At 35.5% G+C, this 24,882-nt stretch overlaps 1 protein-coding gene across 1 annotated transcript; it reads left to right on the top strand.

Annotated features, from left to right (window-relative positions):
* Positions 1-7,290: 7,290 nt before the first annotated feature.
* LOC107620411 (protein FAR-RED IMPAIRED RESPONSE 1-like) lies at positions 7,291-10,065 on the top strand. The gene is made up of 5 exons (XM_016322575.2): positions 7,291-7,314; positions 8,063-8,186; positions 8,364-8,446; positions 9,060-9,781; positions 9,894-10,065. Exons 1-5 carry the CDS (start codon positions 7,291-7,293, stop codon positions 10,063-10,065), a joined length of 1,125 nt encoding a protein of 374 aa, XP_016178061.2.
* The last annotated feature ends 14,817 nt before the right edge of the window (positions 10,066-24,882 follow it).

The raw sequence follows: 24,882 nt of genomic DNA, 5'->3' as shown, positions 1-24,882 counted from the left end.
CCGCCTCTGTGGTTGAACCACTGGCTTAGCATCATCCTCCAATAGGATCTTGTGCATGCATCTGGCTGGGCTAATGCCTTTAAGATCACTTATGGACCACCCAAGAGCTGTCTTGTGAGTCCTTAGCACCTGAATTAGTGCTTTCTCTTCCTGTGGCTCTAAAGCAGAGCTTATGATTACAGGAAAAGTGTCACCTTCTCCCAGAAATGCATATTTCATGGATGGTGGTAGTGGTTTGAGCTTGGGTTTAGGAGGTTTCTCCTCTTCCTGAGGAGTTTTCAGAGGTGCTTTTATTTCCTCTGGTTCCTCCAGATCTGGCTGAACATCTTTAAAAATGTCCTCTAGCTCTGATTCGAGACTCTCAGTCATATTGACCTCTTCCACCAGGGAGTCAATAATATCAACGCTCAGGCAGTCTTCTAATGTGTCTGGATGTTGCATAGCTTTGACAACATTCAACTTAAACTCATCCTCATTGACTCTCAAGGTTATCTCCCCTTTTTGGACGTCAATGAGGGTTCGTCCAGTTGCTAGGAATAGTCTTCCTAGAATGAGAGTTGCACTCTTGTGCTCCTCTATTTCCAGCACTACAAAGTCAGTAGGGAAAGCAAATGGCTCAACCTTGACAATTGATGAGCGGATAATTTATACGCTTTTTGACATTGTTTTTAGTATGTTTTTAGTAGGATCTAGTTATTTTTAGGGATGTTTTCATTAGTTTTTATGTTAAATTCACATTTCTGGACTTTACTATGAGTTTGTGTGTTTTTTTATGATTTCAGGTATTTTCTGGCTGAAATTGAGGGACTTGAGCAAAAATCAGATTCAGAGGTTGAAGAAGGACTGCTGATGCTGTTGGATTCTGACCCCCTGCACTCAAAGTGGATTTTCTGGAGCTACAGAACTCGAAATGGCGCGCTTCCAATTGCGTTGGAAAGTAGATATCCAGTGCTTTCCAGAAATGTATAATAGTCCATACTTTGCCCAAGTTTAGACGACGCAAACTGGCGTTCAACGCCAGCTCTCTGCCCAATTTTGGCGTCCAGCGCCAGAAACAAGTTGCAAAGTGGAGTTCAACGCCCAAAATGGCACAAAAGCTGGCGTTCAACTCCAGAAAGAGCCTCTGCACGTGTAACATTCAAGCTCAGCCCAAGCACACACCAAGTGGACCCCGGAAGTGGATTTATGCATCAATTACTTACTTCTGTAAACCCTAGTAGCTAGTTTATTATAAATAGGACCTTTTACTATTGTATTAGACATCTTTGGATTATCTTTGAATCTTTTGATCCTTTGATCATCTTTGGACGCCTGGTTCTTAGATCAGAGGGGGCTGGCCATTCGGCCATGCCTGGACCTTTCACTTATGTATTTTCAACGGTAGAGTTTCTACACTCCATAGATTAAGGTGTGGAGCTCTGCCGTTCCTCAAAGATTAATGCAAAGTACTACTGTTTTCTATTCAATTCATCTTATTTCGCTTCTAAGATATTCATTCGCAATTCAACCTGAATGTGATGAACGTGACAATCATCATCATTCCCTATGAACGCGTGTCTGACAACCACTTCCGTTCTACCTTCGACTGAATGAGTATCTCTTAGATCTCTTAATCAGAATCTTCGTGGTGTAAGCTAGAATGATGGCGGCATTCAAGAGAATCCGGAAGGTCTAAACCTTGTCTGTGGTATTCCGAGTAGGATTCAATGATTGAATGACTGTGACGAGCTTCAAACTCGCGATTGTTGGGCGTAGTGACAGAACGCAAAAGGATAGTAAATCCTATTCCAGCATGATCGAGAACCGACAGATGAATAGCCGTGCCGTGACAGGGTGCGTTGACCATTTTCACTGAGAGGATAGGATGTAAACCATTGACAAGGGTGATGCCTCCAGACGATTAGCTGTGCTGTGACAGGGCATTTGGATCATTTTCCCGAGAGAAGACCGAAAGTAGCCATTGACAATGGTGATGCATTACATAAAGCTAGCCATGGAAAGGAGTAAGACTGATTGGATGAAGATAGCAGGAAAGCAAAGATTCAGAGGAACAAATGCATCTCTATACGCTTATCTGAAATTCTCACCAAGGAATTACATAAATATTTCTATCCCTATTTTATTAATTACTTTCGAAAACTCCATTATTATTTTATATCCGCCTGACTGAGATTTACAAGGTGACCATAGCTTGCTTCATACCAACAATCTCCGTGGGATTCGACCCTTACTCACGTAAGGTATTACTTGGACGACCCAGTGCACTTTCTGGTTAGTTGTGCGAAGTTGTGAACCATGGTATTGGCATCATGTTTTTGGCGTCATTACCAGGGAAAGAAAGAGCGATGAATTTTACATAATTAAAGTGTAATCACAATTTCTGCGCACCAACAATCATGTCCTCAATTATGCCTGATGGGTATTTAATGGAGCCATCAGCAAGTTGGAGACATATCCGGGTTGGTTTGACTTCTTCAGTTAAACCAAGCTTTCTGATAGTGGATGCAGGTATTAGGTTGATGCTTGCCCCAAGATCACATAAAGCTATCTTGGTGCAATTTCCCTCTAATATGCATGGTATCATAAAGCTCCCGGGATCTTTAAGCTTTTCTGGGAAGCTTTTCAGAATGACTGCACTGCATTCTTCAGTGAGGAGAACTCTTTCAGTTTCTCTCCAATCCTTCTTATGACTCAAGATCTCTTTCATGAACTTGGCATAAGAGGGTATTTGCTCAAGTGCCTCTGCAAATGGAATCTTTATTTCAAGAGTCCTGAGATAGTCTATAAAGCGGGCAAATTGCTTATCCTGCTCCGCTTGGCGGAGTTTCTGAGAATAAGGCATTTTGGCTTTATATTCTTCAACCTTAGTTGCTGCAGGTTTATTTCCTACAGAGGCAGGTTGAGAATCCTTCTTGAGGGAGTTATTATCAGCACTTGCAGGTGTCTGATCTCTCACTTGAACGCCAGAACTGAACATGGATTGGGCGTTTAACGCCAGTTTTTCACCCTTTTCTGGGGTTTGAACGCCAGACTTATTCCTCTCTGGGCTCTTACTATCCTCAAAGGGATTTTGGGTAGCAGGTTGCTCATCCTCTGTTAGCTATTCTTTTCTTGGCTTTCTGCTGCCTTGAGTTGAGGTATTTAATATTTTTCCACTTCTTAATTGAACTGCTTGGAACTCCTCTGTTATTTGTTTTGATAACTGCTGTTCTGTCTGATTCAATTGTGATTCCATATCCTTGTTAGCATTTTCGGTTTCTTGTAGCATCTCCTTAACTTCTGCTAACTGCCTTGTTATAGAAGATAGTTGCTGATTGAGTTCAGCAACTTGTTCCTGAGGACTAAAGTCAGTTGATACTGCCTTGGCTTCTTCTTTCATGGAGGACTCATTACTTATGTACAGATGCTGATTTCTAGCAACTATATCGATAAGCTCTTGAGCCTCTTCAATAGTCTTTCTCATGTGTATAGATCCACTAGCTGAGTGGTCTAGAGATACCTGAGCTTTTTCTGTAAGCCCGTAGTAGAAGATATCTAACTGCACCCACTCTGAAAACATTTCAGAGGGGCATTTCCTTAGCATCCCTCTATACCTCTCCTAAGCGTTATAAAGGGATTCATCATCCTCTTGTTTAAAGCCTTGGATGTCCAGCCTTAGCTGTGTCATCCTTATTGGAGGAAAATATTGATTCAGGAATTTGTCTGATAACTGTTTCGATGTTCTTATGCTTGCTGTGGGTTGGTTATTTAACCACCTCTTAGCTTGATCTTTTACAGCAAACGGAAACAGCAACAGCTTGTATACGTCCTGATCTACCTCCTTGTCACGCACTGTGTCAGCAATTTGCAAGAACTGCGCCAGAAACTCAATAGGTTCTTCTTGTGGAAGACCGAAATACTGGCAATTTTGCTGCACCGTGACAATGAGCTGAGGATTTAGCTCAAAACTGCTTGCTTTGATGGGAGGTATACAGATGCTACTCCCATATGCAGCAGTAATGGGGTTAGTATATGACCCCAGAGTCCTTCTGGACTGTTCATTTCCACTTAGGTCCATGATGGAGAAAGGGAGATGATGCGGATTGCAAATAAAATAATTTTTTTTTGAAAACCGAAATGGAAATAAAATAAAATAAATGAAAAATTGACTTATAATTTCAAAAATTTGAAGAAAAAGAAATAAAAGAAAATTGAAAACTAAATTAATTAATTAAAAAGATTTGAAAAAAAGATGTGGGTGAGGATTTTCGAAAAAAATAGAGAGAAATTGGTTAGGAAGTTTTGAAAAAGATATGTCTTAAAATTAAAGATACTTGTAAGAAAATAAAATAAAATAAAAAAAAGAAAAGATATGAAAAAGATTTGATTTTAAGATTTGAGATTAGAAAAGATAAGATAAGCTAGGTAAGAGAAGATAAGGAATTTAAATTAAAAAGTTTTGAAATTTGAATTTTGAAATTTGAATTTTGAATTTTGGAAGTTGAAATTTGAAATTTGAAATAAGATAAGATAAGATTTTGAAAAATATATGATTTTTTTTGAAAAAGATTTGAATTTTGAAATTTTAAAACTAAGGTAAGATAAAATAAAAAATTTTAAAATAAAATCTGAATTTTTAAAAGGAAAATTCAAAAAATCAATTAAAATAAAGGAAAAAGATATTTTTGAATTCAATGAGGAAAGAGAAAAACAATAAAAAGATACAAAACATAAAATTTTTAGATCTAATGCTCCTTATTTTCGAAAATTTGGAGGAAAAACACCAAGGAACACCAAACATAAAAAATTTAAGATCAAAACGCAAGAAAGACTCAAGAACACCTTGAAGATTCACAAGAATACGAAGAACAAAAATTCAAAGACTCAAAGGACTCAAGAACATAAAAAAAGAACACTTAACTTAAAATTTTTAGAAAACCAAAAATAAATTTTCGAAAATGAAATAAAAACTGACAAGAAAACACCAAACTTAAAATTTGACACAAGATTTAATCAAAGAAAAATTATTTTTGAAAAGATTTTAGAAAGAAAGACTCAAAGGAGCAACTATTCACAAGAACATAGACACATTCAACAAATGCAAGGATTAAACAGAGAAAAACTATTTTTTTTAATACTGATAATTTGAAAACGCACAAGAAAAACAAGAAAATACACAGAACAGGAAAAACTAAAAATCAAACAAGAAAAACAGCAAGAACAACTTAAAGATCAAGAAAGAACAATGAACACAAATTCGAAAATTTAAAAGAAAATAAAAACATGTAATTGACACCAAACTTAAAATATGAAACTAAACTCAAACAGAAAAACTCAATTATTAGTTTATAAAAATTTTCGAAAATTTAAAAAGAGAAAATAAGGATTTAAAAAAAATTTCAACCAAAAACAATAATAGAAGACGCAATTTTAGTGACTCTAAACTAAAAAGATAAATTTTTCCTAATCTAAGCAACAAAATAAACCGTCAGTTGTCCAAACTCGAACAATCTCCGGCAACGACGCCAAAAACTTGGTGCACGAAATTGTAATTCACACTTTTCACAATTCGTACCACTAACCAACAAGTGCACTGGGTCGTCCAAGTAATACCTTACGTGAGTAAGGGTCGATCCCACAGAGATTGTTGGCTTGAAGCAAGCTATGGTTATCTTGTAACTCTTAGTCAGGATATCAATTATAATTATCAGTTGACTTGCAAATGAACAAGAGAGCATGGATTAAATAATACTTATTATGCAGTAATGGAGAATATGTTGGAGTTTTGGAGATGCTTTGTCTTCTGAATTTCTGCTTTCCCCCTGTTTTCTTCTTCACGCACGCAAGGTTCCTCCTATGGCAAGCTGTGTGTTGGTGGATCACCATTGTCAATGGCTACCATCCGTCCTCTCAGTGAAAATGGTCCAGGTGCGCTGTCACCGCACGGCTAATCATCTGTCGGTTCTCACTCATGCTGGAATAGGATCCATTGATCCTTTTGCGTCTGTCACTACGCCCAACCCTTGTGAGTTTGAAGCTCGTCACAGTCATTTAATCCCTGAATCCTACTCGGAATACCATAGACAAGGTTTAGACTTTCCGGATTCTCAAGAATGCTGCCAATGGATTCTAGCTTATACCACGAAGATTCTGATTAAGGAATCCAAGAGATACTCATTCAATCGAAGGTAGAACGAAGGTGGTTGTCAGGCACGCGTTCATAGGTTGAGAATGGTGATGAATGTCACAGATCATCACATCCATCATATTGAAGTGCGAATGAACATCTTAGATAGAAACAAGCGTGTTTGAATAGAAAACAGAAATAATTGTATTAATTCATCGAGACACAACAGAGCTCCTCACCCCCAATCATGGAGATTAGAGACTCATGCCGTAGAGATACAATGTGAAACGTGAAAATGTCATGAGGTACAAAGTAAATCTCTAAAAGTTGTTTAAATACTAAACTAGTAACCTAGGTTTACAGAAAATGAGTAAACTACGATAGATAGTGTAGAAATCCACTTCCGGAGCCCACTTGGTGTGTTCTGGGGCTGAGACTTGAGCTTTACACGTGCCTAGGCTATTTCTGGAGTTAAACGCCAGGTTGTAACCTGTTTTAGGCGTTTAACTCCAACTTGTAACCTGTTTCTGGTGTTTAACGCCAGAATAGGGCAGAGAACTGGCGTTGAACGCCAGTTTGCGTCATCTAAACTCGGGCAAAGTATAGACTATTATATATTGCTGGAAAGCCCTGGATGTGTAATTTTCAACGCAATTGAGAGCGCACCATTTGGACTTCTGTAGCTCAAGAAAATCCACTTTGAGTGCAGGGAAGTCAGAATCCAACAGCATCTGCAGTCCTTCTTCAGCCTCTGAATCAGATTTTTGCTCAGGTCCCTCAATTTCAGTCATAAAATACCTGAAATCATAGAAAAACACACAAACTCATAGTAAAGTCCAGAAATGTGAATTTTGCTTAAAAACTAATAAAAATATACTAAAAACTAACTAAATCATACTAAAAACTATCTAAAAATAATGCCAAAAAGCGTATAAATTATCCGCTCATCAGCGCACGACCCTCGCACACAGCGCACAACCCTCGTCCCTCGCAAGCTCGAACCCAGCGCCAGCAGTAGCAGAGCACGAGCCTCCTTCCTCGCACCCAACAGTAGCAGAGCCCGACCCTCGCAACCTCGCACCCAGTAGTATCAGAGCCACAACCCTCGCCAGTCGCCACCCACAACACAGCACCCACCAGTCACCGATTCAAGTCTCCCACCCAGCCACCGATTCAAGTCAGATATGGAGCCCGAGCCACCGAGTCAGGTATGTAATTAGGTTAAATCGTTGATTCATTGATACTGTTTACTTTATTGCTGACTTGCTGACTTGTTGATTCATTGTTAATTTGATTCATTGTTGCTGGTTATTGATTTATTTTGTTAGGTATTGTTACTGGTTAAATTATTGATTTATTTTGGTAATTGGATTCATTGTTGCTGATTTTGTTCTATTTGTTGAATTGTTTGCTGACTTGGTTATTCATTGATGGATTGCTGGCTTGCTGCTGGTTGTTGTTAACTTGTTAATCAATAAATCAATAATTTCAGTTTCATTGTTCTATATATTTGTTGTTATTTTTTGAAATTTCTAGTAATTACTTTGCTGTTCATTGTTCATGGTTGATAGTTATTCATTGTTCATTGTTGATTGCTGGTTGTTGTTTATTGTTCATTACTGATTTTTTAATTAGTTGTTCATTACTAATTGTTTGAAATTGTTAGTAATTAAGTTGATGAAGGTAGCTATTTTGTAAAATAGCTCAATGTTGTTCTTTTTTCCCTTTATAATATTTGAAAAAAAGCTACTTTTTGTTTTAGGTTGGGGAGATTATTAGTAAATTTGAGAAGGGATTTTACTTGAAAGGTAACTTCTTTTGTTTTTGTTACTACTTAACATACGTGCTAACAATTTAGCTTAGAAACTCCACAAATTGCTAGTAATTACAAAGCCTTTCTTTAATGGATTGGTCTAATACATTATCTCTGGTTCTATTGTTGCCATGGTTTGGGAGGGTAAAGGTGTTGTTGCAACTGGCCGAAAGTTGATTGGAGCAACAAACCCCTTGGCATCTGAGCTTGGAACTATTCATGGTGGTCTTGCATCGAATGTGCTTTCTATAGATCTTGCCATTCATGGTAACTATTTACTTAAACTCATCTCAATCTAACAGCATAGTTTCGAATGTGCTTTCCATAGATCTTGATCGTAGGCCTCTTAAGTAAATTTTAGGTTGACAAGTACAATGGTTAATCTTTTTTTTTTTGAAATAATTGTTCAAATTAATCATAAAATCAAGTGCACTTTAAATAAAGGTTGTAGTGGTCTATGTGTGTGGATCTTTTCTGATTGGAGTATTGAACATGTCAGTGGTGAAATTTTAACATTGTTTGATAAGGTAGTCCCTAGAATGGGTCCTAAGAGATGATGGTGAAGATTCACTCGTGACATGATCAAGTGCTTTTTCCAATTATTATTGTTTTTATTATGTAATTGTCTTTTGATTTCAGGTAGGTTTGCTTAAAGAAGTTTCATTGTTTTGTTGGAGAGGACACCAAGACGTGGCTATCTGTTGCTGGAAATTTGTTTTTATTTTTTGTTGTGTTGACTATTGAACCTTTAAACTTCTTTAATTGTCGTATTTTAATTTCTTTTGTTGTTGAATTTCATTGAATCAAGACTTTTGTTAGTTATGGTGTACTTGTATTCTATAATTTCAATGTTATGACTTTGCATAATAGTATGTGGTTATTTTTTGATTTGATTGAAAAAACCAAACAAACCGAACCAAACCAAACCGATTTTAATTAGTTTGGTTTGGTTCGGATGACCTTGACAAAAAAACCGAACCAAACCGAACCGTAGTTTAATTAAACGATCGGATCGGATGGCTTTTTCCTCAAAAACCGAACCAAACCGCACCGCGAACACCCCTAGTCATAATGTTCATGTTTGATTTGATAACTAATGGTAATTAATTTTTGGGACTCTCGGATTAATATAAAATACAGTTACCAGATCATGGTTTCCTACAAGAAGACGAGATACCAAGAGTTGGAATGCGGTTTGATCAGTTACAGATGGCTCAAGACTTTTATGTTACCTATGCAAAGAAAGCTGGATTTGCAACTAAGATAAGGACAACAACATTTGACAAGATCACAAAGGCTCCCGTTAACCAAGCTATACACTGTAATCGCGATGAGATCCACGAGTCTCGTGTTAAAGCACCAATGCGGAAGAATACAATTTCAGCTGCTGGGTGCAAGGCAAGGATATATGTAAAGTTTGATAAAGACGTGCAAGACTGGGTTTTGTTCAAGGTTAACTTGATGCACTCACACCCCTGTTCACCGAGAAAGGCAGTGCACTACCATGAGTATAGGAAGCTGACCATGCATGCGAAGTGCGTGATCGAGGATAATGATGAGGCTGAGATTCGACCAAATAAGACATTCCTTGCTTTGTCAAATGAGGCTGGTGGCCCCTCTAACTTGGGATTCTCAGAGAAGGATTTAAAAAACTATATAACAGCAAGGCTCCGAACTAGCAACGTGAATGCGGATGTCAGGGAGATGATGAGCTACTTCATGAGAATGAAGGACATCAATCCAAACTTCTTTTACGCGGTGAAGTTGGACGAGGACTGTAAATTTAAGAGCGCAGTATGGGTTGATGCAAGGTGTAGGGCGTCGTATGAATACTATGGAGACGTCGTGTCAATTGATAGCACGTACAGTACAAATAGTTACGTAGTAGTTAAGTTGGTGTTTTTTTCCTTTTCTTGATAAAACGCTATTCGATCGTGATTGGCATTTCTTACTTCTGGTTGGTTTTTCTGGTAGGCATGGATTACCGTTTGTGTCATTCGTTGGGGTCAACCACCATGGTAAGTCGACCCTCCTCGGTTGTGCTGTGTTGGGTAATGAGGAAATCACAAGTTATGAGTGGGTTTTTAGCCAATGGGTGAAGTGCATGGGAACTGCTCCACAGTGTATCATAACCGATCAATGTTGATCCATTTACAGTGCGATAAAAAATACTTTACCCGACACACGCCACCGGTGGTGCATCTAGCATATTATGAATAAGTTACCTTCCAAGCTTGGGGGTTACCGCCGGTACGGAGCTTTGTATGGTGACCTAAACGACATTGTGTGGAACTCTCAGACCGATGAGTCATTTGAAGATAAGTGGGCTGATTTTATAGATGAGTATAACTTACATGACAACACATGGCTATCAAGTTTGTTACTGTACGATTACTTCACACGCTTTAATTGCAATTAGTTGGCATTTGAATGTTTAGTGTTATCAGTAATTTTGGATGACAATTATATGGATGTTCATTATAGTATACATTTGGATGTTTAATATATCAGTGATTGTGGATGGTCATTTCTCAGGTGTAGTAATATGTTTGGTGCTAGCTTTCTATACTTAATTTGGGATTATTTATTTCTTGTAGATCTATATGATGACTGACGCATGTGGGTCCCAATATACTTTAAGGGTGAATTTTGGGCAGCAATACGGAGTACGCAAAGGAGTGAGAGCATGCACGCATTCTATGGTGGATACTTACACAGTAAAACTAGCTTGGTTCAATTTGTTCACGAATATGACAATGTACTTGGAGTCAAGGAGCAGAGGGAACTGGAGGATGATGCTGCAGACTCGAGGGTGGTAATTCCTTGTGCAACGACCTCGCCTATGCAGACTCTATTCATTGGCGTTATTTTCATTCGATAGAAGTTGACGGTGGCATAGCTCCTCTTTCCCTTGAGTTCGGCCAATTGGAGTTCTAGGAGGCACAGACGATTTCTGACGTTTTCTTCTTCAGCAGCTCGGTCAGAAAATTTTTCCGAAGGACCCGTTGGTTTGATTTCATATGGAGGTAGAGTTTGGTAAATTTATAATAATTAAATGTGAATTTGATAAGTGAATGTTTATTTGGTTAATAATTGTTTGTGTTTAAATTAGTTTATGTTGAATTATTGTTGTTGCTTGTGATTTGTTAGTTTGGCTTTGAAAAATAGCTCAACAGTGGTTGTTTTAATGATTTTGGGACTGTTGTGATATGCTATTTTTGAGGAAATTGATGAGATTTGGTAGTTGAAAGATTAAATTAAAAATTGAGAAAAATCGGTGATGAGCAGATATTTTATACGCTTTTTGGAGGTATTTTCATATAGTTTTTAGTAGGATTTAGCTACTTTTTAATATATTTTTATTAGTTTTATGTAAAAATCACATTTCTAGACTTTACTATGAGTTTGTGTGGTTTTCTGTGATTTCAGGTATTTTCTGGCTGAAATTGAGGGACCTGAGCAAAAATCTGATTCAGAGGCTGAAAAAGGACTGCAGATGCTATTGGATTCTGACCTCCCTGCACTCGAAATGGATTTTCTGGAGCTACAGAAGTCCAATTGGTGCACTCTCAATTGCGTTGGAAAGTAGATATCCTGGGCTTTCTAGCAATATATAATAGTTCATACTTTGCCCAAGTTGAGATCACGCAAACTGGCGTTTAACGCCAAGTCTCTACCCTATTCTAGCGTTAAACGCCAGAACTGGCATAAAAGTTGGAGTTAAACGTCCAAACTGGCACAAAAGCTGGATTTAAACGCCAGGAGCAGCCTATGCACGTGAATGCTTAAATGCTCAGCCCAAACACACACCAAGTGGGCCCCGAAAGTGGATTTCTGCACTATCTATCTTAGTTTACTCATTTTCTGTAAACCTATGTCACTAGTTTAGTATAAAAACTACTTTTAGAGACTTACTATGTACCGGATGACATTTTTATACATTTCATATTGTATCTTTGACGGCATGAGTCTCTAAACTCCATGGTTGAGGGTGAGGAGCTCTGCTGTGTTTCGATGGATTAATGCAATTACTACTGTTTCTCATTCAATCATGCTTGTTTCTACTCTAAGATATTCATTCGCACTTCAACATGATGAATGTGATGATCCGTGACACTCATCACCATTCTCAACCTATGAACGCGTGCCTGACAACCACTTCCGTTCTATCTTAGATTGAATGTATATCTCTTGGGTACCTGGTTCACGAGTTTGTCTGCTTCTCCTGACAACAGAGCATTCAAATCCGTGAGATCAGAGTCTTCATGGTATAAGCTAGAATCAATTGGCAGCATTCCTAAGATCCGGAAAGTATAAACATTGTCTGTGGTATTTCGAGTAGAATCCAGGAAGGGATGACTGTGACGAGCTTCAAACTCATGAATGCTGAGCGCAGTGACAGTGTGCAAAAGGATCAATGGATCCTATTCCAACATTAGTGAGAACCGACAGATGATTAGCCATGTACATGGACCCTTTTCACTGAGAGGATGGATGGTAGCCATTGACAACAATGATCCACCAACATATAGCTTGCCATGGAAGGAGACTTGCGTGCGTGAAGAAGAAGACAGTAGGAAAGTAGAAATTCAGAAGACAGAGCATCTCCAAAACCTCAACCTGTTCTCCATTACTGCATAACAAGTATTTATTTCATGTTCTTTTACTTTTTACAATTAAAACTAAGAATCATTACTGATATCCTGACTAAGAATTACAAGATAACCATAGCTTGCTTCAAGCCGACAATCTCCGTGGGATCGACCCTTGCTCACGTAAGGTATTACTTGGACGACCCAGTGCACTTGCTGGTTAGTTGTGCGGAATTGTAAAAGTGTGATTGTGATTTCGTGCACCAATCGGTAATAGTAAAGTTAAAAAAAAAGACTTAAAACTCAAGTTGAAAACTTGAAGAATTTTGAAAATGAGATTCAGTTCTTTGATAAAGTTATAATCGGGGAATTAAGATTTATATTTGAGAATGAAATAGTAATTTAATAAAAATTGAAGTTAGTTTTATAATTATATACGTTTTTTGGATATTTTGGATAATAAGTAAAGTTCAGGGTAAAATGGGTATTTTATAAATATTCAAGCTATTTTTATAAATATGAAAATAATTGAAGATTTAAATAAAATTTTATAGAATATTGAGGTGAAAAATAGAACATTAAAAGATTCGTGATTTAAAAAGTAATTGATAAAAGTTTAAAAGTAATGTTTTATAAACTTAGTTTTAAGAAAAGATATTTATATTATTTATTTACTATTTAAAATATCTTATTTATATTATTCTTATTATTATTTTATTAAGAATATTATCTAGTAAAGATATTATTAATATTATTATATGTTAGAGCAAGCAAGCAGAGTAATCTTAAAAACTTTAGAGAACACAAACTTAATTAAAGAATTTTATAATTCTTTTCCATAAGACACTTAGGGAAAGGTGAGGGAATAATGCGAAGACAATTTATATTATAGAATGATAAGAAAGAAAAGAAAGAAAGAAAGAAAGATAAGCAGAGATATGATGGTGAGTCCATCGAGATTTGCTTTCTAGAGATACATCGGCCAATCCAGGAGATGGTCGCACTTGTAAGATAGAGGTTGCTTACAGAGATTATGACACTGAAAGCCAAACTCAGACAAAGGTTGCTGAGTTAAGTGAAAATATAATTCAATAAAGAACAGAAAACAAAAGAATTAAAAGAATAAAAGAAACTAAAGAACGTCTGCCATAGTAGAGCAGATAGAAAAGAATGTATTAAATAAAGGGATCTCTACCGCAGCAGAGTAGAGAGCAAAGATTGAAAAAAAATTGAGTGCTATTTGGGCCTTAGTGCCAAGTGTCTAGCAGGGACGGCGATACGTAACGCTCACTTGATACTATAAGGACGGCTCAGTGAGGACGGCGATACGTAACGCTCACTGGAGACCAGAAGGAAGGTTCCCCCATGAGGACGGTGATGCGTAACGCTGATGACAAGTCATCCTATGGTAGCTTTTTAAGCATTTTTCACTTATTTCATTAGGTTTTATGCACTTTCTTGCATTAGAAGTAAGTAATTTGGAGTGGTTTTGCATGGTTTTGTTAAATCAGTCAACCATCCTTTATTGGACACTAAATCATGAGGTTTGAGCTAAAATTAGTGGGTTTTTGAATGATTTGTAGACCTTGTGAATTGTTGAAGCTTTGATTGGTTGTTTGGATTACTTGTAGGTGAAGAAATGGTGGAAAAAGAAATTTTCGACACGCTTTTGAAGTTAAAGCACGCTTTAGAACCTTAGGCCACGCTTTTAAAAGCGTGGCCCATGACTATGGAGCCTTGGCATTAGCTTCATGAATTATCATGCATGCATACATTATTAATGACCGAAACAATAAAAGAATGCATGCATGGAACATTTTAATTACTAATGCTAATTGAAAATGAATGCATGCATGAAAATTATTAAAGCCAATGAATTAAATGGATGAATGCTTTAACGTTAATGCATAGCATTATTAATTAAGGCCATACATTTATTTTGCAATTGGCTTTATTAATTAGAATACAATGAATGCAATGCAAAACGGCATTACTTAAAGCATGCATGAATGCCGTTAAAGCTAGTTAGCAAAGGAACCAATCATGCTTTAACGTAATGCATTGGCATTAATTAATGAATGCATGCATGATTATTAATTGCCAATGAATAAATGAATGAGCATTAGCATTCATGGGCACCAAGTTGGTAATGAAAACAAGGAAGCAAAGCACTCAAGCATAGCGCTACGTTAATTGTATGAACTGAGCGCTCATACAAGGAATCAAAGGAAGCAAAGCGCTAAGTTAACTTTGTTAACTTTTTCGTGCTTCATCCAAGATGAAAAGTAAGGCGCGACACAGCAAAGAAAGCTACCAGGGTTCGAACCAAGCACCCACGAACCAAGAGGAGCGCTACTTGCAAGAAATTAGTCACAAATGCTGCAAGCAGGGTTCGAACAAGGGAGCCTCAAATACCAAAGCAAGGGCGCTGCGTGAAACTTCTTCACTGAGCGCTACCTTGTGAAAAGAAAATTGGCCAAGGAAATTTTCCACACAATGACTTCACTGGGAATCGAAGTAGGAGCCTCACTCAAACAGCAAGGGCGCTAAGTTAATTGACTTAACTGAGCGCTACTTCACTTTGCAAGGGAATTGGGCCAAGGACACAAGCATTGAGCACTGAGTTAAAACACTCAACTGAGTGCTATGCCTGGAGCCAGCACCATGATCAATTTTACAAACATTGGGCGCTCAGTTGGTTCAGTTAACTGAACGCTTCCCTGGGAGGTGCACCATGGGCCAATTTCACTTCAATTACCATTTTGGATCCAATTCTTCACCAAATGAAAAGTCCACTCCAAATTCTGAAGATAAAAAATAGAAAGTGTATAAATAGGACTTAGTTTGATTTAGAGAGGAACCTTTTTGATTTACCTTTACTTTCACTTTTGAATTGTCATTTTTTTTGGAGTTTTTAGCTTGAATTGGGGAATTGGGACTGAGAGCTGAGTTCTCTCCTCCTTGTTCTTACTTTTGCAATTTCTTACTTCCTGTTTATGAATTGTGGATTGAGATTGAAGGAATTATGTTTCAATCATTGATCTACAATTCATCTTTGTTTTCTTCTGCGTAATTATAAGATTTGAGAATTGGATTTAGCTTTCTGTTTTTATTTTCATTTCTTCTGCTACTTTTGCTTTCTGTTTTGGAATTTGAATTGAGATTGAAGAGCTTCATTGATTCTAAGTTTGAGATTCATCTTTACCTCTCTTCTCAATTGTTCCAATAATTGAATCTGAGTTTCTTTTACTGTTTTCATCTTCTTTTCTTCTGCAAATTGCTCTCTGTTGGATCAAGGAAGGAATTGAGATCTAGACTTGTTTTCTAGTCTCATTGAGCCTCTGAGCTCTTGAATTTCTTTCCTAGCTCTTGCAATTGAGTTGAATTTACTTTCTGTTTTGATCTTCACTGCAATTTTCCAATTCTGTTTAGATCTACTGCACTTACTTCATCTTCTTTACTTTCTGTTGTTAAATTCTGAATCCCATCATCCCACACCCCTTTATTATTCAAGCAATTTACATTTTTTGCAATTTAAGTTTTAATCATTTACATTACTTGCACTTTAAGATTCAGCTATTTTACTCCTTCTGCTCTTTAATTTACTGTCAATTCTCCCTCTCCCTTTTAGTTTCATGCAATTTAGTTTCTGTTGGTTACAATTCACTCAAATCATCAACTGTTTGCTTAACTAAATCAACCATCTAACTAAAATTGCTCAATCCATCAATCCCTGTGGGATCGACCTCACTCTTGTGAGTAATTACTACTTGATACGACCCGGTACACTTGCCGGTAAGTTTAGGTGTTGGAATCCGTTTTCAACCCATCCAATTTTTGGTGCCGTTGCTGGGGATTGATTAGATTAACAATGATTAAGTAAGGTGGTGGTCTAGATTAAGCAATTTTTCTTTGTTTTTCTTTGTTTTTTAATAAGCACACTAACTGTTCGAGACTTTGTCTCTACTAATCCTAACTGCACTCAAGCTACAGAGTGCTTTGTTTATGTTTTTGAATCTATGCCAGGAGGAAGAAGCCATGACTTCACACCCTTTGATCTTGAGATACTTTAAATGTTGAGAAGAGAAGCAAGAAATGGAAGAGAATCCCTCTAATTCACTAGAGGGAGTGGCCAACGATGACCCACCCCAGAAAATCAGCAAGCTAAAAGCAGAAGTGCAATCATTCACACAAAAGAAGGGAGTAATGGAACTTGAAGGAGTAAATACAATCATGACCCAAAACAAACAGATGCACCAACAACTTCAGCAACAAATGGAGCTGATGGTCAGGAAAATCAATGAGCTGCAAATTGCTGTGGTAAATGCACAAAGCCAATCTCAAATCTCACATGGATGGAATCAATCTGAAAAAGGTTTTGGAGCAACCAACTATGAGCACCAAAATCAAGGACCAAGAAACCTCAATTATAACATCCCCAGCATTACAAACAGGCACAACCACACCCATACTAACAACACCCATTACACACCACCACAATACACAACCCTCCAACCCCATTACAGCTCACAATTCTCCCAAAACAACTTTAATCAACCATCTCAGTTCACACAACCATGACCAATTCCGTGCTCTCAAAGAATCTCTAACCTAGAGATAATAATGGAGAAGCTCATGGACGATCAAACCTTGGCAAACAAATGCCAAGAAGCAGCACTCAGAAACCTTAAAGGAAAACTGGGGCAAGTTGCTAAATACATTTCAGAACTGAGTGAGAAGAGGGCGAATACCCCCTCCAGAGCCACTGAAAACAACTCAAGAGACAACGAAAAAGCTACAAAGTGGGAGAAGTGGAAAGCAATCATAGAGAAAAGTGAGAAGACTATGAAAAAAGAATCCATTATCCAGGAAAAACACCACAGAGAAGTTCCACAAGAAGAGATAGAGGAAAGGAAGCCCACAGTAAGAGGAGAAAATCCAAGGCAACATGATTTTCAGCTTCCATGATCAAAGAATGAAGGATGTCAAGCTAGTGACAATAAAAGAGCCCTTGTTGGGAGGCAACCCAACCTGAGGTAGTTATCTTTTCATAGCTATTTCAATAAAAAGGTAGAGTAGTTTTATCTGTAGTGCAAGGAGCTAAGTTTGGTGTTTCACACCAAAACAATTTGAGGAAGAGTGAAGGGTGCTAAGTTTGGTGTTCCACCAAAAATCTCATTTGAAAATACATTTTCACCTTCTGCATAATCAGTTGCCAGCTCCAAACCACCAGAGAAGCTACTTATCAATTGTTTAGTTTTTAGTTCGTAGTCTATTTTCTGGTTCATAGTTTGCTTTTGTAGTTTATAGTATGCTTTCTTACTAAGAGCACATGTGGTTTTTTGCATATGTACAAACTGCTGTATAAGGCAAGGAACTAAGTTTGGTATTCACACACCAATCTAAGTTCAAAAGTCTACAAACATACATGCATGCTAACCACTTTTCAAGTGCTTGGGGGAACAAGCAACTTTCAATATCATTGCAGAGGATCATCCAAGTTTTGAAAGGATTAAGCATCATCAACCAAAGAGATAAAGAGGAATGTGAAGACTGGCAATGATGATGATGAGGAGTAAAGCAAGTAAACTCCAAAAGGTTGTATTGTTAAGTGATTATTTTGCATCAGACACTGCTATGATTGGAAGTGATATTGTACCCCTGTCTGTTTGTCTAGTATAATTTCTCTGTAATTCAATAATTGAGATGCTTGATAGTTCACAACACTATACTCTTCAAAACTTGCTTGCACTCAATATTTCAAAAAGGCATCAAAGGATAGTTCTTTGAAAATAAGGATTGAGGAATTAAAAAGTTTTGAGGCAAGCAAAAGATTAGGAGAAATGGTGGTTCTAGTTGTATAATTTTGTATTGAGGTTGCATGCTTATGAAAACTTGTATGGGAGCTCATAGGCAGGACATAGAGTTCAAAGAAGTAGTGTGGAGATTCTCAAACATTTATTGATCTAAGGAGTAGCAAACAAAAGAAAATAAAGAAAATACAAAAACAAAAGAACATGGCCCAAGGCTCTGAGCATCAATTACTAGGCAGAAAAGAAGAAAGAAACAAGAACTCAAAGAGTTATTATCCTAGTAAATGCTTGTGGTCGAATTGTGTCAAAGAGAGAGGCTTGAGCAAGTAAATCTTTAGGGGTGCTTTAACACCTAATATCTTAAAACCAATTGGTTTAGGAGTATTGATTGAAAGCTTATCTAAAGAGCCGGTTTGAGACATGACACTTAGAGTCAAGACCAAAACACAGAAACTATAAGCTGCTTCAAGGTGATTACCTATAGAGAGATCTCCATGATATCATTTGGATGAAAGTCCAAGGATCTAAGACTTCCAAGATGTGGGGATAGTAAGCACTGAAGCCCTTGCATGAGCATATAATTTAGAGTTCACCCCACTGTCACTTAATCACTTCACTCACAGGATATTACAAGTTATTCTTCAATCCATTCCAATTGAAAGAACCTTTGAGCATAACTCTTTTCTTGCTTGGGGACAAGAAAGGTTTAAGTTTGGTGTTGTGATGACAAGTCATCCTATGCTAGCTTTTTAAGCATTTTTCACTTATTTCATTAGGTTTTATACACTTTCATGCAATAGAAGTAAGTAATTTGGAGTGGTTTTGTATGGTTTTGTTAAATCAATCAACTATCCTTTATTTGACACTAAATCATGAGGTTTGAGCTAAAATTAGTTGGTTTTTGAATGATTTGTAGACCTTGTGAATTGTTGAAGCTTTGATTGGTTGTTTTGATTACTTGTAGGTAAAGAAATGGTGGAAAAAGGAATCTTCAATACGCTTTTAAAGTTAAAGCACACTTTGAAACCTTAAGCCATGCTTTTAAAAGCGTGGCCTATGACTATGGAGCCTTGGCATTAGCTTCATGAATTATCATGCATGCATAAATTATTAATGACCGAACCAATAAAAGAATGCATGCATGAAACATTTTAATTACTAATGCTAATTGAAAATGAATGCATGCACGAAAATTATTAAAGCCAATGAATTAAATGGATGAATACTTTAACGTTAATGCATAGCATTATTAATTAAAGCCATACATTTATTTTTCAATTGGCATTATTAATTAGAATACAATGAATGCAATGCAAAACGGCATTACTTAAAGCATGCATGAATGCCGTTAAAGCTAGTTAGCAAAGGAACCAATCATGCTTTAACGTAATGCATTGGCATTAATTAATGAATGCATGCATGATTATTAATAGCCAATGAATAAATGAATGAGCATTAGCATTCATGGGCACCAAGTTGGCAATGAAAACAAGGAAGCAAAGCACTCAAGCATAGCGCTACGTTAATTGTATGAACTGAGCGCTCATACAAGGAATCAAAGGAAGCCAAGCGCTAAGTTAAATTTGTTAACTTTTTCGTGTTTCATCCAAAAAGAAAAGCAAGGCGCAACACAGCAAAGGAAGCCACCAGGGTTCGAACCAAGCACCCAAGAACCAAGAGGAGCGCTACTTGCAAGAAATTAGTCACAAATGCTGCAAGCAGGGTTCGAACAAGGGAGCCTCAAATACCAAAGCAAGGGCGCTGCGTGAAACTTCTTCACTGAGCGCTACCTTGTGAAAAGAAAATTGGCCAAGAAAATTTGCCACACAATGGCTTCACTGGAAATCGAAGTAGGAGCCTCACTCAAACAGCAAGGGCGCTAAGTTAATTGACTTAACTGAGTGCTACTTCACTTTGCAAGGGAATTGGGCCAAGGACACAAGCATTGAGCACTGAGTTAAAACACTCAACTCAGTGCTATGCCTAGAGCCAGCACCATGATCAATTTTACAAACATTGGGCGCTCAGTTGGTTCAGTTAACTGAACGCTTCCCTGGGAGGTGCACCATGGGCCAATTTCACTTCAATTACCATTTTGGATCCAATTCTTCACCAAATGAAAAGCCCACTCCAAATTCTGAAGATCAAAAATAGAAAGTGTATAAATAGGACTTAGTTTGATTTAGAGAGGAACCTTTTTGTTTTACCTTTACTTTCACTTTTGAATTCTCATTTTTTTTTGGAGTTTTTAGCTTGAATTGGGGAATTGAGACTGAGAGCTGAGTTCTCTCCTCCTTGTTCTTACTTTTGAAATTTCTTACTTCCTGTTTATGAATTGTGGATTGAGATTGAAGGAATTCTGTTTCAATCATTGATCTACAATTCATCTTTGTTTTCTTCTGCATAATTCTAAGATTTGGGAATTGGATTTAGCTTTCTATTTTCATTTTCATTTCTTCTGCTACTTTTGCTTTCTGTTTTGGAATTTGAATTGAGATTGAAGAGCTTCATTGATTCTAAGTTTGAGAATCATCTTTACCTCTCTTCTCAATTGTTCCAATAATTGAATCTGAGTTTCTTTTACTATTTTCATCTTCTTTTCTTCTGCAAATTGTTCTCTGTTGGATCAAGGAAGGAATTGAGATCTAGACTTGTTTTCTAGTCTCATTGAGCCTCTGAGCTCTTGAATTTCTTTCCTAGCTCTTGCAATTGAGTTGAATTTACTTTCTGTTTTGATCTTCACTGTAATTTTCCAATTCTGTTTAGATCTACTGCACTTACTTCATCTTCTTTACTTTCTGTTGTTAAATTCTGAATCCCAGCATCCCACACCCCTTTATTATTCAAGCAATTTACATTTCTTGCAATTTAAGTTTCAGTTATTTACATTACTTGCACTTTAAGATTCAGTTATTTTACTTCTTCTGCTCTTTAATTTACTGTCAATTCTCCCTCTCCCTTTTAGTTTCATGCAATTTAGTTTCTGTTGGTTACAATTCACTCAAATCATCAACTGTTTGCTTAACTAAATCAACCATCTAACTAAAATTGCTCAATCCATCAATCCCTGTGGGATCGACCTCACTCTTGTGAGTAATTACTACTTGATGCGACCCGGTACACTTGCCGGTAAGTTTAGGTGTTGGAATCCATTTTCAACCCATCAAACGCTCATGGAGGGGACGTTGGCTGAGATAAGGACGGCGGTACGAAATGCTTATCTCAGGACCAATGTCGGGAATCGGGCGACAAACCGACACATGAGCTCATGACTTGTATAGGACTAGACATGTATTATACTTGTTCGCTCATTCTTGTTGTGATTATGTTTTCATGATTGTGTGTGCTTGTGATTGGATTCTATATTCTATAATTGCTCTCTGATTTATGTTTGTCTTGTATTGTTTGTGCCTATGATTGATTCTGTTTTATGATTGAGTTTTGATGGTGATTCGTGTTGAATTGGGCCGTAGGCCGACTTGATTTGATTTGAGACAAAGGCCGTGATTGGAAGGACCAACGGTAGGCTTTGATTAAAATAGTTTCTTAGTAAGCGGTGAAATATATGAAATGTCAATTTGCTTGAAATTTTTATAAGGAAAATATGAGTTTCAAATTTGGATAACGAACTTAACTAACTATCTTGACCATACTAAGAACTCTCCAGTTCTTACTCCCTATTTCCACCCCTTTCAGCTACAGGTGTGAAGGTTTAGTGTGGAGTTACAGGAGCATAGAAGATTGAGTTTACGAGTTAAGTTATCTTAGATTTTATTTTTCCCTCGTTGTTTATTGTTTTGGTTTTTAGAGGGGTAGGATTTATTTTTCAGAATATTGGAATAAGTCTATGTATAAGTTGCTATGTGAATATATATATATATACTTTTGTGATTAAGTGGTTTAACATAAAGAATATTCCTTTTCTTAATTAAAGTTTCGGTTTGTATTCGCGAAGGCTCAATATTAAAGTTAGTATATAATAAAAAGGTTTAGAGGTAAGTAGCACTCGAACTTTAAGTACGATCATGAGGTGCTAAAAGTTAAAATGATACATATTTAGTTCCATATAATAAATTATAAATTATGGTGAATCTAAATTCTATAAATGATAAAAATATATGAAAAGTATGTCTTTAAAAAAAAGGTGATTCTGATTTTCCTATGTCAATTATCTTTATCTAACACTAGATTAAGAAATACATAGGAAGCTAAACTAATTATCTTATAATAATTTAAAAATGCTGTATTATTTAAGGGTCGAATTAGAAAAAATAATTTTGAGATTTTCTTTAGTTGTTGGTGTTTGGAGATAATTAGAAAAAATAATTAAAATGAGAATACAAAAAAATAGTATAAAATTATAAATAAATTTTATTAATTATTATATATCAGAATGTATATATAATAAATTGATGTTGTTACACTAAAGTTGAATGTATTTGAAAATATTTTAGATAATTTATTTGAGGGAATATATAAGATGAAATAATTATGACAAGAGTATTATTAAATATTTAAATAAATCAAATAGTATATATTTTGAATATCTATAGCTAAAAATTACGACTCATACATTTTGGAACCTTCAGGTGGACATTACCGTCTTAAAGTATGATTATAATTAAATATATATTCTAAAAAAATTTTAAAATTAAATTTTGATGCAAATTTTTATAATTATTATTAAAAAAAATATTTTCATCTTTAAAATTTAATAATTTCATTATAGCAAGTGAATGTTTTTAAAAATATTTTAATTGTGAATAATCACATTTTTTAAAAAATACAAAAAATTATCTTAACTTTTCAATATTTTCATTTAATTTTTTAGTCCCTCAAGTAGACTAAAAATCGGAGAAGGATTGTCTTTTAAATTACTGATTTAAAAGACATTGCACAATCTATTACTTTATTTTTATTGATAAAAAGTATTATTATTATTATTATTATTATTATTATTATTATTATTATTATTATTATTATTATTATTATTATTATTGATTTGAATTGTAAAAAACAATGATGTACTATTGAAAAAAATATAAAATAATTCTTTAATTATTTAGATAAGTTTAATAGATAGAAATAAAAAATACTATATTAATATTAATTCATTATTTTAAGATTCCATAATTTAATAATTTCTGAAATATTATTACAGAATTAATTTAAAAAAAATAAAAATTTACTTTTTTGTTAAATACGATAACATTATTTTTTATTTTCTACTATGAATTGAAATATTGAAATTCAAGTGTCTAAAATTTAGGTATATAACTAAACAATTCAACTCATTAGAAATTTAGACTATTAAACAATTAATGTTAAAAAAAGGTCTTTTAATACTTCGAATTTATAGTTTAGAATTTAAGACATGTTTAATATTAATGTTAAAATGGTCTTTTAATTTTTGAAATTAATGTTGACTATTTAAAAAAACAGGATTACTACACATTTAAATATTTTTTCATCCAAGTTTATTTAAATAGGTCCAACACTAACAAAAACCACTCTCATTAAAAAAGCGTCATTATACGCGCTTTTTCTTCTCCTCTCCCGCGCTTCTTTTTCTTGTTCTTGTTCTTCTTTCAAATTCACGCATACCTCCTCCTCCTCTTTCTCCGCGCACGCATATTCTTCTTCTACTTCTCCTCCTTCTTCTTCTCTTTCGTTATCGTCATCACCAACAACACCAAAATTTTGCTAATAGATTATTTTTTTAATCGAATTGAATGGTTGCAATTGCTAAATTGAATTGAATGGACGCAGGTGTTCTGAATTGAATTGAATTGAATTGAATTGATAATATCTAAATTGTAAATACAGGTGTTTTGAATTTGATTTTGTATAATGGATAATGTTCTGTTCATTTAATAATATACAATTGTTTCACCTTAATAATGTATTCGCTTCATTATGCAAAAAGCTATTTTGAATTTAATTTTATATAATGGATAATGTTCCCTTCATTTAGTACTATACAATTGTTTCACCTTAATAACGTGTTTGGTTCATTATGCAAAAAGTTATTCTGAATTTGATTTTATATAATGGATAATATTCTGTTCATTTAGTACTATACAATTATTTCACCTTAATAATATGTTTAGTTCATTATGAATTGAATTGAATTGAATGGATGCAGGTATTTTAAATTGAATTGAATTGAATTGATAATCTCTAAATTGTAGACACAAGTATTTTGAAATTGATTTTGTATAATGGATAATGTTCTGTTCATTTAGTATTATACAATTGTTTCACTTTAATAACGTGTTCGGTTCGGTTCATTATGTAGAAAGATATTCTGAATTTGATTTTATATAATGGATAACGTTCCGTTCATTTAGTATTATAAAATTATTTCACCTTAATAATATGTTTGGTTCATTATGAATTGAAGTGAATTGATAATCTCTAAGAGGAGGGGAAGAAGAAGGAAAGAAGAAAAATTTGCGTGTACAAATTTGGAAGAAGAAGAAGAAGAAAGAGGAGGAGAAGGGAAGAAGAAGAACCTGCACGAATTTGGAAGAAGAAGAAGAAGAAATACGAGGAGGA

This window comes from Arachis ipaensis, chromosome B10 (assembly GCF_059453495.1).
Source record: "Arachis ipaensis isolate K30076 ecotype BB chromosome B10, ASM5945349v1, whole genome shotgun sequence".
Taxonomy (NCBI): Eukaryota; Viridiplantae; Streptophyta; class Magnoliopsida; order Fabales; family Fabaceae; genus Arachis; species Arachis ipaensis.
Note: the sequence above shows the minus strand (reverse complement) of the source record. Positions and strands in the feature narration are given on the sequence as shown.

What these genes read in the sequence shown, in the direction of transcription:
- LOC107620411 (XM_016322575.2), top strand. Translation starts at nt 7,291, where the DNA reads ATGGAGCCCGAGCCACCGAGTCAG. An exon ending in AGCCCGAGCCACCGAGTCAG is followed by an intron (nt 7,315 to 8,062) that starts GTATGTAATTAG and finishes ATGGTTTGGGAG; the next exon opens with GGTAAAGGTGTTGTTGCAAC. An exon ending in TATAGATCTTGCCATTCATG is followed by an intron (nt 8,187 to 8,363) that starts GTAACTATTTAC and finishes CTTTAAATAAAG; the next exon opens with GTTGTAGTGGTCTATGTGTG.